This window comes from Scyliorhinus torazame, chromosome 2 (assembly GCF_047496885.1).
Source record: "Scyliorhinus torazame isolate Kashiwa2021f chromosome 2, sScyTor2.1, whole genome shotgun sequence".
Taxonomy (NCBI): domain Eukaryota; kingdom Metazoa; phylum Chordata; class Chondrichthyes; order Carcharhiniformes; family Scyliorhinidae; genus Scyliorhinus; species Scyliorhinus torazame.
The window spans coordinates 235,686,684-235,704,378 of record NC_092708.1 but is presented as its reverse complement, the minus strand read 5'-3'; the positions used below and the strand labels follow the sequence as shown (position 1 = coordinate 235,704,378).

The window sequence follows — 17,695 nt, the reverse complement described above, 5'->3', positions numbered from 1 at the left end:
TTACAAACAACTCACTTTTCCCCACGTTCAACTTGTACCCCAAGAAGCTCCCAAAGTCCCTTAGGATCCGCATGACCTCCCCTCTAGCTGGTCCGAAATATACAATAGCAGGTCGTCTGCGTAGAGCGAAACCCGGTCCCCCCCCCAGACCAGCCCCCTCCAGGTCCTCGAAGTCCTCGCGCTATGGCCAACGGCTCAATTGTCAGGGCAAATAGTAACGGGGTTAGGGGGCACCCCTGCCTCGTCCGTCGGTGCAGCCTAAAATAATCCAACCTCAGCCAGTTCGTGGATACACTTGCTACGGGGACCTCATACAGTAGCTTGACCCACCCTATGAATCCCTCGCCAAATCCAAATCTACCTAATGCTTCCCACAGGTACTCCTATTCCACCCGAACAAAGGCTTTCTCTGCATCCATTGCAGCCACTACTTCTGCGTCCCCTCCTTCTGAGGGCATCATGATAATGTTTAGGAGCCTCCTCACATTTGTGTTCAATTGCCTGTCCTTGACGAAACCTGTCTGATCCTCGTCAATCACTCCCGGGACACAGTCCTCTATTCTAGGAGCTAAAATGTTAGCCAGCAGTTTGGCAACCACGTTCAAGAGCGATATCGGCCTGTAGGACCCACATTGAAGCGGATCCTTCTCCCTCTACAAAATGAGCGAGATCAGAGCCTTCGACATCGTCGGGGGGAGGGTTCCTCTCTCCTTTGCCTCGTTAAAGGTTCTTGGCAGGTGTGGGCTCAGCAGCTCTGAGAATTTCTTGTAGAATTCTACAGGGAAGCCGTCCGGACCAGGGGCCTTGCCCGACTGCATACTTTCTAGACCCTTAACTATCTCCTCCAATTCAATCGGGGCTCCCAGTCCCTCCACCAGATCTTTGTCCACCCGTGGGAACCTCAATTGGTCCATAAATTGCTTCATCCCTGCCCCTCCCACCGGGGGCTCTGACTCGTACAGTTTACAATAAAACTCCTTGAAGACTTTGTTGATCTTCTCTGGGCCCAAGACCGTGTTACCTGCCTTATCCCTAACTCCCCCAATCTCCCTGGCCGCCTCTCCTGCGAAGTTGGTGCGCCAGCATCCTACTTGCTTTCTCTCCATACTCGTAGACTGCCCCTTTCACCTTCCTCAGCTGCGCCTCTGCTTTCCCAGTGGTCAGCAGATCAAACTCCGCCTGCAGTCTCCGGCGCTCCTTTAGCAGCCTCTCCTCGGGGGTCTCCGCGTACTTCCTGTCAACTCTTGAGTATCTCGCCCACCAGCCTCTCCCTCACCGCCCTCTCCCTCTTCTCTCTATGGGAACCCATAGTTTTGGATGCTCCTCCTTATCCGCCCACACACCTCTTCATCTGCTAGCAGTCCCACATCCAGTCTCGAGAGAGGGCGCTGCCCTCCCTCCGCCCCCAGCCCAGGTCCACCCAGTGCGGGGCATGGTCTGAGACCACAATGGCCGAATACTCGACCCCCTCCACCCTTGTGATTAACGCCCTGCTCAACACTAAAAAGTCAATCCGAGAGTACACTTTGTGAACATGGGGAAAAAAGGAGAACTCCTTTGCCCTTGGCCGCACGAACCTCCATGGGTCCACGCCCCCCCCCCCCCCCCCCCACCTGGTCCATGAACTCCCTCAGGTCCTTGGCTGCTGTCGGTCTCTTTCCTGACCTGGACTTAGTCCTGGATCCAGCATTGGATCTGTGTTGAAGTCCCCCCCCATAATCAAATTATTTGAATCCAAGTCCTGGATTTTACTCAGCATGCGCCTCATGAATTCCACGTCATACCAGTTCGGGGCATAGACGTTCACTAACACCACCCGGGCCCCCTGCAGCTTGCCACTCACCATAATGTACCTGCCTCCCTTGTCCGCCACAATACTCACTACCTCGAATGCCACCCGTTTGCTAACCAAAATTGCAACCCCCCTGGTCTTCGGGTCTAGCCCCGAATGGAACAGCTGGCCAACCCATCCCCTCCTTAACCTCCTTAACCTCGTTTGGTCAGAGAGTTTTAAGTGCGTAGCATGGCCACGTCTGCCTTTAATCCCTTTAAGTGCGAGAACACGCGGGCCCTCTTGACCAGCCTGTTCCGATCTCTCACATTCCACGTGATCAGCCTGGATGGGTGGTTAACCCCCCCCCCCCCCCCCCCCCCCCCCCCCGCGCCGACTAGCCATCTCCCTCTTTCGGCCAGCCACATGCCCGCGCCCCCCGCTTGCTCTAGCCCTCCCGCCGGAGGCCCCCCAACCCGACTCTCCATCCGTACCCAAAAGTTCGCTCCCCTTCAGTCAGCAAAGCAGCCCCCCCCCCAATCCCCCCTGCCAAGCACCCGCTTAGCACTGATTTCCCCCCCCCCCCCCCCCCATACGCTTCCGTAAGTCAGCTGACCCCGGCCGCTCCCGCCTCTATCCCCAATCTTACTGTAGTCTCCTCCTTCGGGACCCCAACCTCCCCTCCCCCACAGGGTAAGAGAGCAAGCGCCATCCACATTCTTCCCATGAAACGAGAAACACAACCCGGGAATTACCCCGACCCCTGAAAAAAACCAAAAAAAAAGTAACGTGAACAACTTAAATTCTGCTACCAATCTTGCATCAGGCCAACACCCGGTTACACCCCCCCACCTGGGCGTTTCAGCCACGTGCAGCTGTCCTTTAGTTCGAGTCCAGCTTTTCATGCTTAATGAATGTCCACGCCTCGTCCGGCGTATCAAAATACTGGTGCCTGTCCTGGTATGTTACCCAAAGCCTCGCCGGATGCAGCAGCCCGAAATTCACCCCTTTGTTGTGGAGGACCGCCTTAGCCCGGTTGAATCCTGCACGCCTCTTAGCCAATTCCGCCCCCAGGTCCTGGTATGTCCGAATCTCGCAGTTCTCCAACTTACTGCTCCGCTCCTTCTTTGCCCAGCACAAGACACGCTCCCTGTCTGTGAAGCGGTGGAACCTTATCACCATCGCCCTCAGTGGTTCGTTCGCCCTAGCCTTCCTTGTGAGGACCTGTGCGCCCCGTCCAGTTCCATGGGCCGCGGGAATGCCCCCGCGCCCATCAGCGTCACCAGCATTGTAGCCACATACGTGCTCTTGTCCGCCCCCTCCGCACCTTCAGGGAGGCCCAGAATCCGCAGGTTTTGACTCCTAGACCTATATTCGAGATTATCCAGTCTCTCCTGCCATCTCTTGTGCAGGGCCTCATGCGCCTGCACCCTGACCGCCAGGCCCAGGATCTCATCCTCGTTGTCAGATACCTTTCTCTCCACCTCTTTGATCGCCTGCTCCTGTACCTTCTGAGCCTCCACCATCCTTTCCATGGAGGCCTTCATAGGGGCCAGCATCTCTGTCTTCAGCTCTGTGAAGCAGCTTCTCTGGAACTCTTGCTGCTCTCTCGACCACTGGGCCCACGCTGCTTGGTCCGCGCCGGCCGCCATTTTGTCTTCCCGGACCCGTTCCGCTCGCTTCCCCGCAATCGCTCTCTTGAAGACCCCACTCCTGGTTCCCTCCGTGCAGCAGTGAGGGGAACCTCTCCAGCGTCTCTTGCCACGCTGGGAATCACCGCCGAAGTGTCGCTACCGCTCCGTTAAAGGGCCCAAATGTCCGATCCCGGTGGGAGCTGCCGTGTGCGCAACCTATTCGGACATGGCCGCTACCGGAAGTCAACTTTGTTTTTATTAGCAACTCGAGCGTTGCACATTTTTCAATGCACTTGCTCCTCATAAACCCATTGCATCCTTGCAGTCGGGTTTCTAGGTCACCTTCAAGCAGAAATTATTTGAGTAATCATAAGCTCTAATGCTAATAGTCAACACTTCTTATTTATGTCCAAATATGTTCATGTTGTTCTGGAAACGTATCTGAATCTAGCTTCAGGCAGCAAGCGTTTTCCTGGGTTTACAGTGAGCAAGAAGTTTGTCTTATTTGTAATGTAACCAATAATTGTAGTGTAGATTTCAGCTCAACAGTCTTGGGTCAATTTAGAAATTTGCAAAGCGCCTTGGTGGAAGTATTATTTAACCACAGGTAAACTTACATTCAGTTTTGTATGAAGTTAAATTTTCATACATCTTAAATTTTTGCCAACAAAAGGGAAATATTCAGTGGTAACTGAATAAAATTCAGTTCATGGATAAAGCTTACACCTAATATTTTAGTCTCAAAGATCAGACGTGGCAACCTGCTGAATTTAAGCATTACTTAGCGGAGGAAACGGAACTAACATGGATTTCCTGAGTAAGCCTCAAAGAGTTCCACGGCCAATTAATTACTTTTACAGCGGAGTCACTTTTGTTTCCCTACCTCATAATAGTGACTGGACTTCCCAAAGCAGGTTTTTGTTCTTGAAGCACTTTGGGAAGCCCCGGGGGAAATGGTCGCAATGTAAATGTGATTTTACTTCAGCTACATTTTGTCCATGTATTTGCAATGAGGTAGAAACAGGCATGTTGTGAACCCATATGCCTCAGTCTCTTACTTCAAGCTGCAAAACTTGATCACAGACTGTGTAACCTGGCCATGTGCAACATGGTGACCCTGAAAAGCTTGTCAGAGCTTGCTCCACTTGCAAATGTATAGAAAATCTCTGTGGCATCTTCTTCTAGGAATTTGTCATCTCAATAAAATAGAAATTAAACAAGCTGCCCAATAAATGCATTTCATATAGAAGTGCCCTTTCAGAACAAACAAAGAAAATTACAGCACAGGAACAGGCCTTTCGGCCCTCCCAGCCTGCGCCGATCCAGATCCTTTATCTAAACCTGTCGCCTATTTTCCAAGGATCTACTTCCCTCTGTAGCCCGCCCGTTCATATATCTGTCTAGATGCATCTTGAATGATGCTATCGTGCCCACCTCTACCATCTCCGCTGGCAAAGCGTTCCAGGCACCCACCACCTTCTGCGTAAAAAAACTTTCCATGCACTTTCCACGCACATCTCCCTTAAACTTTCCCCCTCTCACCTTGAAATCGTGACCCCCTTGTAATTGACCCCCCCACTCTTGGAAAAAGCTTGTTGCAATCCACCCTGGCCATACCTCTCATAATTTTGTAGACCTCAATAAGGTCCCCCCTCAACCTCCGTCTTTCCAACGAAAACAATCCCAATCACTCAACCTTTCTTCGTAGCTAGCACCCTCCATACCAGGCAACATCCTGGTCAACCTCCACTGCACCCTCTCTAAAGCATCCACATCCTTCTGGTAATGTGGCGACCAGAACTGCACAATAGTATTCCAAATGTGGCCTAACCAAAGTCCTATACAACTGTAACATGACCTGCCGACTCTTGTACTCAATACCCCGTCCGATGAAGGCAAGCATGCTATATGCCTTCTTGACCACTCTATCGACCTGCGTTGCCACCTTCAGGGTACAATAGACCTGAACTCCCAGATCTCTCTGTACATCATTTTTCCCCAGGACTCTTCCATTGACCGTATAGTCCGGTCTTGAATTAGATCTTCCAAAATGCATCACCTCGCATATGCCTGGATTGAATTCCATCTGCCGTTTCTCTGCCAACTCTCCAGTCTATCTATATTTTGCTGTATTCTCTGACAGTCCTCCTCGCTATCTGCAACTCCACCAATCTTAGTATCATCTGCAAACTTGCTAATCAGACCACCTATACCTTCGTCCAGATCATTTCTGTATATCACAAACAACAGTGGTCCGAGCACGGATCTCTGTGGAACACCACTAGTCACCTTTCTCCATTTTGAGACACTCCCTTCCAACACTACTCTCTAGCTAGTACACCCTGAACCCCATACGACTTCACTTTTTCCATCAACCTGCCATGGGAAACGTTATCAAACGCCTTACTGAAGTCCATGTATATGACATCTACCGCCCTTCCCAAACCAATTAACTTTGTCACTTACTCAAAGAATTCTATTAAGTTTGTAAGACATGACCTTCCCTGCACAAAACCATGCTGCCTATCACTAATAAGTCTATTTTCTTCCAAATGTGAATCAATCCTATCCCTCAGTATCTTCTCCAACAATTTGCCTACCACTGACATCAAGCTCACAGGTCTATAATTCCCTGGATTATCCCTGCTACCCTTCTTAAACAAAGGGACAACATTAGCAACTCTCCAGTCCTCTGGAACCTCACCCCTGCTCAAGGATGCTGCAAAGATATCTGTTAAGGCCCCAGCTATTTTGTCACTTGCTTCCCTCAGTAACCTTGGATAGATCCCATCCGGACCTGGGGATTTGACCACCTTAATGCCTTTTAGAATACCCAAAACTTCCCCCTTCCTTATGCCGACTTGACCTAGAGTATTTAAACATCCATCCCTAGCCTCAACATCCGTCATGTCCCTCTCCTTGTGAATACCAATGCAAAGTACTCATTAAGAATCTCACCCATTTCCTCTGACTCCGTGCATAAATTCCCTCTTTTGTCTTTGAGTGGGCCAATCCTTTCTCTAGTTACCCTCTTGCTCCTTATATACGAATAAAAGGCTTTGGGATTTTCCTTAACCCTGTTAGCCAAAGATATTTCATGACCCTTTTAGCACTCTTTATTGCGCATTTGAGATTTGTCCTACTTTCCCGATATTCCTCCAAAGTTTCATCAGTTTTAAGTTGCCTAGATCTTGTGTATGCTTCCTTTTTCATCTTAGCTAGTCTCACAATTCCACCCGTCATCCATGGTTCCCTAATCTTGCCATTTCTATCCCTCATTTTCATAGGTACATGTCTGTCCTGCACTCTAATCAACCTTCCCTTAAAAGACTCCCACATTTCAAATGTGGATTTACCCTTAAACAGCAGCTCCCAATCCACATTCCCTAGCTCCTGCCGAATTTTGTTATACTTGGCCTTTCACCAATTTAACACTCTTTCTTTAGGACCACTCTCGTCTTTGTCCATGAATATTCTAAAACTTACGGAATTGTGATCGCTATTCCCAAAGTAATCACCGACTGAAACTTCAACCACCTGGCCGGGATCATTCCCCAATACCAGGTCCAGTATGGCCCCTTTTCGAGTTGGACTATTTACATACTGCTCTAAAAAAAAACTCTCCTGGATGCTCCTAACAGATTCTGCTCCATCTACGCCTCCAACATTACATGAGTCTCATTAAGTGTTGGGGAAGTTAAAATCTCCCATCACGACCACCCTATTGCTCTTACATTTTTCTATAATCTGTCTACATATTTGTACCTCTACTTCTCACTCGTTTTGAGAGGCCTGTAGTCCCAACAATGTTACTGCACCCTTCCTATTTCTTAGCTCTACCCATATTGCCTCAGTGCTTGAATCCTCCATCGTGCCCTCCTTAATCACAGCTGTGATATCATCTCTGACCAGTACTGCGACTCCTCCATCCCTTTTACCTCCCTCTCTATCCCTCCTGAAGCATCTATACCCTGGGATATTTAGTTGCCAGTCTTGCCCTTCCCTCAACCAAGTCTCAGTAATACCAATAACATCATATTCCCAGGTACTAATCCAAGCCCTAAATTAATCTGCCTTACCTGCTACACTTCTCGCATTAAAACAAATGCACCTCAGACCACCTGCCCCATTGCGTTCATCATCTCTTCCCTGTCTACTCTTCCCATTAGTCACATTGAGTTTATTATCTAGTACCTTACTGGCTTTAGTTGCTGCCTCCTTACTGACCTCTAACTTCCTAATCTGGTTCCCATCCCCCTGCCACATTAGTTTAAAACCTTCCCAACAGTGTTAGCAAAAGCACCCCCTAGGATATTGGTTCAAGTCCTGCCCAGGTGTAAACCATCCGATTTGTAATGGTCCCACTGCCCCCAGAACCGATTCCAATGTCCTAAATATCTGAACCCCTCCATCCTGCACCATCTCTCAAGCCACGTATTCATTCTGACTATTCTTGAATTTCTACTCTGACTGTCTCGTGGCACTGGTAGCAATCCTGAGATAACTACCTTTGAGCTCCTACTTTTTAACTTATCTCCTAACTCCCTAAATTCTGATTGTAGGACCTCATCCCGTTTTTTGCCTATATCATTGGTGCCTATACGCACTACGACAACTGGCTGTTCACCCTCCCCCTTCAGTATATCCTGCAGCCGATCTGAGACATCCCTGACACGTGCTCACGGGAGGCAACATACCATTCGGGAGTCTCGTTTTCAACCACAAACACCTGTCTACTCCCCTTACGATTGAATCCTCTATGACAATAGCCCTGCCAGTCTTTTTCCCGCCCTTCTGTGCAGCAGAGCCAGCCATGGTGCCATGAGCCTGGCTACTACTGCCTTTCCCTGGTGAGTCATCTCCCCCAACAGTATCCAAAACGGTCTACCTGTTTTGGAGGGAGATGACCGCAGTGGACACCTGCACTGCCTTTTGGTTACCCATTCCCTGTCTCCCTCACCAATCCTAATCTGCGGTGTGACCAACTCGCTGAACGTGCTATCCACGACCTCCTCAGCATCACGCATGCTCCAAAGTGAGTCCATCTGCAGCTCCAGAGCTGTCATGCGGTTTAACAGGAGCTGCAGCTGGACACACTTCCCGCACATGAAAGAGTCAGGGGCATCGGCCGCGTCCCTGAACTCCCACATTGAGCACGAGGAGCATAACACAGGTCTGGGATCTCCTGCCATTTTTACACTTTACCTTAACTGATTACAAATATAATATCAAATAATGAATAAGTGAAAGGAATAAAGATTTTACTTACCAATCACAATACTTACCAACACACGAAAGAGTTAAATTTCTCCCAGCTACTGCTAATTGGAGCACTTTCCTTACCAGCCAATCAGGTCACTGCTTTGCTGTGATGTCACTCTTCAAGGTAAGTTTTTAAAGAGGGAAACTTACCTTCCCGACAGACCCCTGGCCACTGGCCCCGCCGAAAATCTGAAGGCCGCTTCTCCGGCAGCTGTGTCCCCGCTGCTCTCCACGCGCTCTTTTATCCTGTGTCCCCGCCGCTCTCCTCGCGCTCTTTTATCCTGTGTCCCTGCCACTCTCCTCGCGCTCTTTTATCCTGTGTCTTTTCAAGTAAAGATTTTCTGCTTTCTGTCCATCCATGCAGTTATATCAGTAAGGTGGATGTAGTGAAGATTTTAGTTGCTGCCAACTACCAGGACGTGCCTTCTCTGGAACAAATCCTTAAACCCGCAGCCATCACACGACTGAGAAATCAACTTTTGGAAACTGAATACTATGCATTAGCTGTTGAGGTTTGTGAATAATTATTGCTTTTTTTCAAGTTGGAAATGCATTTAATATTTGACAAAGCTTATAACAGTTGTGGAGATTTCAAAGTACCGGCAAATTGCCTCTCTGCGCGACAAGCTCTTTGCCGTGCTATTCAAAATCTTGACATCTGATTAATTATGAGAGAATTGTAGCCACTATTGCTATGTTGCATCTATGCCTTTGTTACCTCAGGAGTTGATTATTCCAATGCACGCTTGACTGGCCTCTTACAATCTACCCTCTTTAAACTTGCAGTCAAACAAAACTCTGCTGCTCTTGTCCTTATTCTGACCTATTCCTAGAATATGGTACCCCTGACAATCAACCACTTCCTCAGCAATGCACTGCAATGTCATTTTCCATGATGCACTTAATTCCTGCTCTGGGACTTGAGTCCACAATGTTCTGGCTGTAGGTTAATGCTGCCAACTGAACCAACCATTTAATGGTACCCTAGTTTTAGTGATTTAGCTATTAGGAACATTTCACTTCAGCTATGAACAAAACTTTTAACCCAGTCCAGAGCTTGCTGATACAAACTAATCTCTTTTAAACCAAATTCCAGGGTTTTTGTTTTCCTCCCGATCTGGTAAATAACTTGTGCTACTTCCTTGTTGCATTGGATTTTAACAGTATTAGTTTTGTAGTACATTCTTCTTTACGAAGCTAAGGCAGTTACTTTAAGAATTTTAATTTTGCGAAAAGAGTTTTGATGACTCCCATTGGTCACTTTTGCTGTACCTCTCCAATTCCGATACTTTCGACCAGTTTACTTACTCAAAGGTTTTACCTAGGTGTCTTTAGTAGTGAGGAGAACAAAGGACAAACATAAATATAAATTCAACAAACTTTCTGCATGGTCAAGGTCACTTTCCATATTGAGCCTTCATTGCTAATGACCCGTGGGAGCTTATTTTTATTCCCCCCTCCCTTCGTGCCCTTTTGCCATTTCCTCTGGCTTTATGCCAACGAGGCCTTGGGAGAGATCAGCACCCAATGATCTGCTTGATGATTGGTTGACAGAACACCTGAGGTGTCCATCACTGGTGGTGTGGTCTGCACATACTCCCTTACCAAATTAGATAACTGTGGGAACTCTGGGCGCCCGCGAGTCTGGCTCAATTTGGACTATGGACAATAGACCAGTGCAGATCAATATGATGCGATGATCTCTTGATAGGCGATTGACAGGGCAGGTCCAGCTATGCCCAGACAGCCTGTTTGATTTTGTGTATTCGAACTTGGCCGTATCCGAATTCCAGTCAGGCCATTTGCTGGAGCTGACTGCAGTTTTACAGTGTCCAATTCTTTAATTTAGGATATTCAATTTTATTCGGGCTCAAAACTAGGCCCTGTCAGGTTACCACAGTTTGTATTGGGACAAGAGACTGTTGGATGATGTTGACTGTTTTTATTTCTTAGGTTTCAACTAAGAGTCTACTTGATCCAGGTGGAGTCTGGCATGCTTGGGGCTTAGCATGCCTCAAAGTGGGGAACCTGTGCACAGCTCGGGAGAAATTCAGTCGTTGCTTAAAGCCACCATTCGACCGAAACCAACTGACTCTTGGTCCTCCACTCTTGCAAGAAATAATGCAGCACCTGGAGACGTCTGTTAAATCAGTATTGCCTGTGGTAATCAGCTTTTTATTTTGCATCAGCTTCTGAAAATGCAAAACTGCTAATGTGCAAGTTATGTCACCGTGTGACTAATTTTTCTTTGACGTTATCCCCTGAGGCTTATGGTACTAAATGTCCATTGTTTATCTTTGCAAAATGGTTTCCCCATCCCATCTACAATGATTTGAGCATAAATAGCATTAACGGAAGTGAAATTGAATAATGCAAAATTTCGGAATAAGACTAAAATAGCGCCATCAATGAGCAAGAGACATTCTTCAGGAGGAATCTCTTGCCTTAATTCATTGCAGCATATTTAGTTCATTATTTTATTAAAACAAGGCATAAAATGTATAGAGGGCACAGAGGCACAATGTAAATATGAATATTTTGAAAGTTATGTATAAAAATTACTGATGGAACCTATTGGAACAATTAATTGCATTTCTAATGTCCCTTACGTAGCCCTTTTTTTCAACTAAAATATTCACACTGTCATAGAGTTTTTACAGAATGGGAAGAGGCCCATGGCCTATCGTTCTGTATCTGCCATCAAGGAAAGCTTGTTGTCTAATCAACCTTTTTGTAATTTACATAATGAGTGGGCAGCATGATAGCACAGTTGCTTCACAGCTCCAGGGTACCAGGTTCGATTCCCGGCTTGGGTCACTGTCTGTGCGGAGTCTGCACGTTTTACCCGTGTGTGCATGTGTTTCCTCCGGGTGCTCCGGTTTCCTCCCACAGTCCAAAGATATGCAGGTTAGGTGAATTGGCGATGATAAATTGCCCTTAGTGTCAAAAAGGTAAGGTGGGGTTACGGGGATAGGGTGGAGTCGTGGGCTTAAGTGGGGTGCTCTTTCCCAAGGGCCGGTGCAGACTTGATGGACCAAATGGCCTCCTGCACTGTAAATTCTGTGATTCTAAGAGTATCTAGAATTAATGTTAAAGAAAAGGAGAGACTGCAATATGGTGCTTGGCAGTAAACAGAAGCTAGAAGTTTGCAGCTTTTAAATTCAAGGTATCTAAACTGCTTTTGTTTCAAAGTTTTGAATAATATAAAGCTTGTAAAGCAGCAGCTGATTTACCATGCATAACGAAAAGCGGATAAAATAGAGGCATATGGGAGAAGATTTCCTTCTGCTAGGTCTCTGAGCTTATGAGCCAGTTCCTGGAATTCACAAAGCCATTCTCATCTCTCGGCTAAAGTTCCTTGCATCTTTAATGCAGGAAGAATCTCAGTGAATAAGAAAACTATTTCAGGAGGCGGAAATATGCAAGCTATATATGAGCATTATTGATGATTACATCCAGAGTCTACTGTGTGTTGGTGGAAGAATAAGGATTTTGGGCAAGAGTGTCCACTTGGAGAGGAATTGACAATTGGCCACAAATTGGGGTGAGAATTGCACTAGGTTTTTGATGTGAAGTTATAGTTTACATTTCCCTTAATGTTAAACCTTCCAAGCACTTGGTCTGCTTTTTAGAGTATCGTGCCTGGAATTTTAACAAAATAACCAGGCAGGCAGCACCATGGTGCAGTGGTTAGCACTGCTGCCTCACGGCGCCAAGGTCCCAGGTTCGATCCCGGTTCTGGGTCACTGTACGTGTGGAGTTTGCACATTATCCTCGTGTTTGCGTGGGTTTCGCCCCCACAACCCAAAGATGTGCAGGGTAGGTGGATTGGCCACTGAATTGGCCCTTGATTGGAAAAAATGAATTGGGTACTCTAAATTTATATTTTTTTAAAATAACCACGATATATTTTAAAATGTAGTTTTATTCATGTAGCTGGATATTTTATTTTATTTGTCCATGGGCATCGCAGGCTGGGCTGGCATTTATTGCCCGTCCCTAATTGCCCTTGAGGTTAAGATTCAACCACGTTGCTGTGGGTCTGGAGTCACAGACCAGGTAAGGATGGCAGATTTCCTTCCCTAAAGGACATTAGTGAACCAGATGGGTTTTTACGACAATAGACAATGGTTTCATGATCATCATTTGACTTTTAAATCCCGATTTTCATTGAATCCAAATTTCACCATCCAGTGGTGGGATTTGAACCTGGGCCTCTGGTTATTAGTCCAGTGACAATCCACTATGCCACCACCTCCCCATAAATGGGTCCAGCACACAAAATTAGAAGTGTTTCACCTAGCACATGAAAATATCTTGAACTTGACTTCCGGTTGCGGCTATGCGGAGCTAAGTCGCACATTCGGCAGCTCCCGCAAAAAAATGACTTTTGGGCTCTTTTCAGGGCCCACAACAGCATTTTTTCGACGTTTCCTGCTGTGGGAAGGAGAGTACAATAGTTCCCCGACAGTATATGGCTTTTACCAGGAACGGGGCGACTAAAAAAGTGGTGGTGGACCCGGAGAAGGTGCGAGGGAAGAAGAACAAAATGGCAGCAGGGGCAACAGGAGGTTATTCAGTGCTGCTTCAGGGAGAAGCGGACCTGCTGGAACCTATGAAGGCTTCTATCGATAAGCTGCTGGAGACACAGATGGCCCAGGGGGTGGCGATCCGCGAGGCCCGACAAAAGATCTCCGACAACGAGGACAAGATCTTAGGCCTGGCGTAAAGGTGGAGGCGCACGAGGCGCTCCACAAGAAATGGCAGGAGCGGTTCGAGGAGATGGAGAATCGGTCGAGGCGGAAGAACTTGTGGATTCTGGGCCTCCTGGAGGGGCCAGGCGTGGGGGCCTATGTGGTCACCATGTTGAACTCGCTGATGGGAGCGGGGTCCTTCCAGGGGCCCCTGGAGCTGGAAGGGGCCCATAGAGTGCTGGCGAGGAGGCCCAAGGCTAACGAGCTTCCGCGGGCGGTCCTGGTACGGTTTCATCGGTTCGCTGATCGGGAGTGTGCGCTCAGGTGGGCCAAGAAGGAGAGGAGCAGCAGGTGGGAGAACGCGGAGGTTCGAATATACCAGGACTAGAGTGCAGAGGTGGCGAAGAGGAGGGCTGGGTACAATCGAGCGAAGGCGGTGCTGCACAGGAAGGGGGTGAAGTTTGGCATATTGCAGCCGGCGGGACGGTGGGTCACCTACAAGGACCGGCACCATTATTTTGTGTCTCCGGAGGAGGCGTGGGCCTTTGTTCAGGCCGAGAAGTTGGACACAGATTGAGGGTCGGGATGGGCGTTTGGGGATTGCGGTTGATATGTTACTTTTTGAGGGGGGGGTCCTTTGCTCTTGTTTTTTTTTCTTTTTCTTTCTGGTTCGGTGAGGGTGGTTAGGGCGGGTTGGGTACTGTTTTGGTTGGGTTGGTCGGGGGGGGGGGCTCTTGGACGGGGGTAAGCAAACGGAACAGGGGTAGATGGACGGCGGTGAGATGGGGCCCCGCAGGGGAGGGGGAGGCCCGAGTAGGGGGTGACGGGACTGGGCCTGTAAAAGGAGCTGCGTCAGAGGTGGCGGGGCCGGGTAGGTGGAAAGTGCGGGCTTTTTCCCGCGCTGAAGATGGGAGGGGGCGGGGCCGGGGCAGGGAAGTGAGGGTTGTTTCCCGTGCTTGGGATGGAAGGGGGAGGTGGAGAGCCTGCGGATGGGGAATGGAAGAGGAGGGTGTGTCACACAATGGGAGGAGTCGAAGGAGAGACTGGAGTGGCCGGGGTCAGCAGGAGTCAGCTGACTTGCGGAAGTGCAATGGGGGGACTAAAGCAGCTAGGATGGGTCCTAGCCGGGGGGATGGGTGGGGGGGAATCGAGTTGCTGCTGCTATGGTCAAGGGGGAGCTGGAGCGAGTTGGGGGGGGGGGGGGGGGGGGGTCTGCCGCCGTGGCGAACGGGCCGGGCGTGGGGTATGGGCCAGGCGTGGGGTACGGGCGCGTGGTTGGCCGAGGAGGGGTTATGGCTAGTCGGGGGGGGGGGGGGGGGGGGGGGGGGGGGGGGGTAGCCCCCTGATCCAGCTGATAACCTAGAATATAAGGGGACTGAACGGGCCAGTCAAGCGGGTCCGCGTGTTCGCGCACCTGAAGGGGCTGAAGGCGGATGTGGCCATGCTCCAGGAGACACACCTGAAGGTGGCAGACCAGGTAAGATTGAGGAAAGGGTGGGTAGGTCCGGTGTTTCATTCGGGGCTGGATGCCAAAAATCGAGGGGTGGCGATCTTGTTGGGAAAGAAGGTGTTGTTCGAGGCGGCGAGCATTGTGGCAGATAATGGCGGTAGGTACGTAATGGTAAGTGGTAAGCTGCAGGAAGAGAGGGTGGTACTGGTCAATGTGTATGCCCCGAACTGGGACGATGCGGGTTTTATGCATGTTGGGTCGGATCCCAGACTTGGAAGTGGGAGGCCTGATAATGGGGGGAGACTTTAACACGGTGTTGGATCCGGCACTGGATCGCTCCAGGTCGAGGACGGATAGGAAGCCGGCGGCGGCTAAGGTGCTGAGGGGGTTTATGGACCAGATGGAAGGGGTGGACCCTTGGAGATTTGCAAGGCGGGGGGGCTAGTGAATTTCCATTCTTCTCACATGTCCATAAGGCTTATTCCCGGATCAACTTTTTTATTTTGAGCAGGGCGCTGATAGCGAGAGTAGAGGATACCGAGTACTCGGCGATAGCCATTTCGGATCACGGCCCGCATTGGGTGGACTTAGAGCTGGGGGAGGAGAGGGACCAGCGTCCGTTGTGGCGCTTGGAGGTGGGGCTGTTGGCGGACGAGGAGGTGAGTGAGCGGGCCCTAGGAGCATAGAGAGATACCTGGAGGCCAATGATAATGGGGAGGTCCGAGAGGGGATGGTATGGGAGGCGCTGAAGGTGGTGGTTAGGGGAGAGCAGATCTCCATTAGGGCCCACAAGGAGCGGGGGGGGAGAGGGAGAGGCTGGTGGGGGAGATGGTGAGGGTAGACAGGAGGTATGCGGAGGTGCCTGAGGAAGCACTGTTGAGGAAGAGGCGCAGCCTCCAGGCCGAATTCGACCTGGTGACCACCAGGAAGGCGGAGGTGCAGTGGAGGCAGGCCCAGGGAGCGATTTATGAGTATGGGGAAAAGGCAAGCCGGATGCTGGCGCATCAGCTTCGGAAGCGGGACGCAGCTAGGGAGATCGGGGGAGTTAAGGACAAGGGAGGGAGTGTCGACAAGGGAGAGAGTGTCGTGCGGAGTGGGGTTGGCATCAATGGGGACATTTATGAGGAATTGTATCGGTCCGAGCCCCCACTGGAGGAGGGAGGGATAGGCCGCTTTCTGGACCAATTGAGGTTTCCGAAGGTGGCAGGAGAGACTGGGGGCCCCGATTGGGCTGGAGGAGCTGACCAAAGGGATAGGGAGCAAGCAGGCGGGGAAGGCACCGGTGCCGGATGGTTTTCCGGTCGAATTCTATAAAAAAAAATATGGACCTGTTGGGTCCATTGCTAGTTAGGACATTCAATGAGGCAAAGGAGGGGGGGCTTTTCCCCCGACGATGTCCTGGGCACTGATCTCCTTGATCCTGAAGCGGAACAAGGATCCCCTGCAGTGTGAGTCTTGCAGGCCGATTTTGTTGCTAAACATAGATGCCAAGGTGCTGGCGAAGGTCTTAGCCTTGAGGATTGTGTGCCGCAGGTCATCCACGAAGACCAGACTGGGTTCGTGAAGGGGAGGCAGTTGAACGCGAATGTGCGGAGGCTTCTGAACGTTATCATGATGCCGGCGAGGGAGGGGGAGGCGGAGATAGTGGTGGCGATGGACGCTGAGAAAGCCTTCGATAGGGTAGAGTGGGGGTACCTGTGGGAGGTGCTGAAGAGGTTTGGGGAGGGGTTTGTCAGGTGGGTTAGGTTGTATGAGGTCCCGATGGCGAGTGTGGCCACGAACAGGAGGAGGTCTGAGTACTTTTGGTTGCACCGAGGGACGAGGCAGGGGTGTCCCCTGTCCCCCCTGCTCTTCGCACTGGGGATTGAACCCCTGGCTATGGCACTGAGGGAGTCGAGGAACTGGAGGGGGCTGGTGCGGGGTGAGGAGCATAGGGTGTCGCTCTATGCGGACGACTTGCTGCTATATGTGGCGGACCCGGTGGGGGGAATGCCGGAGGTTATGAGGATCCTCAGGGAATTCGGGGATTTCTCGGGGTACAAGCTCAACATGGGGAAGAGCGAGCTGTTCGTGGTTCACCCAGGGGAACCAGGAAAGGGGGATTGACGAGCTCCCACTAAAAAGGGCGGAGAGGAGCTTCAGGTATTTGGGGGTCCAGGTGGCCAGGAGCTGGGGGGCCCTGCATAGGCTTAATTTCACAAGGCTGGTGGAGCAAATGGAGGAGGAGTTCAAGAGGTGGGACGCGTTGCTGCTGTCCGTGGCGGGTAGGGTGCAGTCAGTCAAAATGACGGTGCTCCCAAGGTTTTTGTTCCTGTTCCAGTGCCTTCCTGTGTTTATCCCGAAGACCTTTTTTAGGCGGGTCAACAGGAGCATAATGGGGTTTGTGTGGGCGTGAGGGACTCCGAGGGTGAGAAGGGTGTTCCTGGAGCGGAGTAGAGATAGGGGGGGCTGGCGCTGCCCAACCTCTGTGGGTACTACTGAGCCGCCAATGCGACGATGGTGCGCAAGTGGGTGATGGAGGAGGAGGGGGCTGCATGGAAGAGGCTGGAGATGGCGTCCTGTGTGGGTACGGTTCTGGGGGCGCTGGCAACGGCGCCGCTGCCGCTCCCTCCAAAGAGGTATACCACGAGCCCGGTAGTGGCGGCTGCCCTCAAAATCTGGGGGCAGTGGAGGCGGCACAGGGGGGAAGGTAGGGCCTGGGTGTGGACCCCAATACGGGGGAACCACCGCTTCGTCCCAGGGAGAACAGATGGAGGGTTTTCGGGGTGGCACAGGGCAGGGATACGAAGGTTGGGAGACCTGTTTGTGGACGGGAAGTTCACGAGCCTGGGTGAGCTGGAGGAGAAGTATGGACTCTTCCCCCCCCCCCCCCCCGGGAACACCG

The 17,695-nt window shown here is 50.5% G+C and overlaps 1 protein-coding gene across 5 annotated transcripts in view; it reads left to right on the top strand.

The window, feature by feature from the left end:
• Positions 1-17,695, top strand: part of zfyve26 (zinc finger, FYVE domain containing 26) — a 192,303-nt gene that overhangs the window by 116,181 nt on the left and 58,427 nt on the right. For all 5 annotated transcript variants that reach the window (XR_011936542.1, XM_072485117.1, XM_072485111.1 and 2 more), the window contains exons 33-34: positions 9,032-9,179; positions 10,621-10,830. Coding sequence is in view for 4 of the 5 variants with exons in the window: in XM_072485117.1 (XP_072341218.1) it covers positions 9,032-9,179; positions 10,621-10,830 (358 nt within the window). In the remaining variant the exon portion in view is untranslated. The remainder of the gene's footprint in view (positions 1-9,031; positions 9,180-10,620; positions 10,831-17,695) is intronic.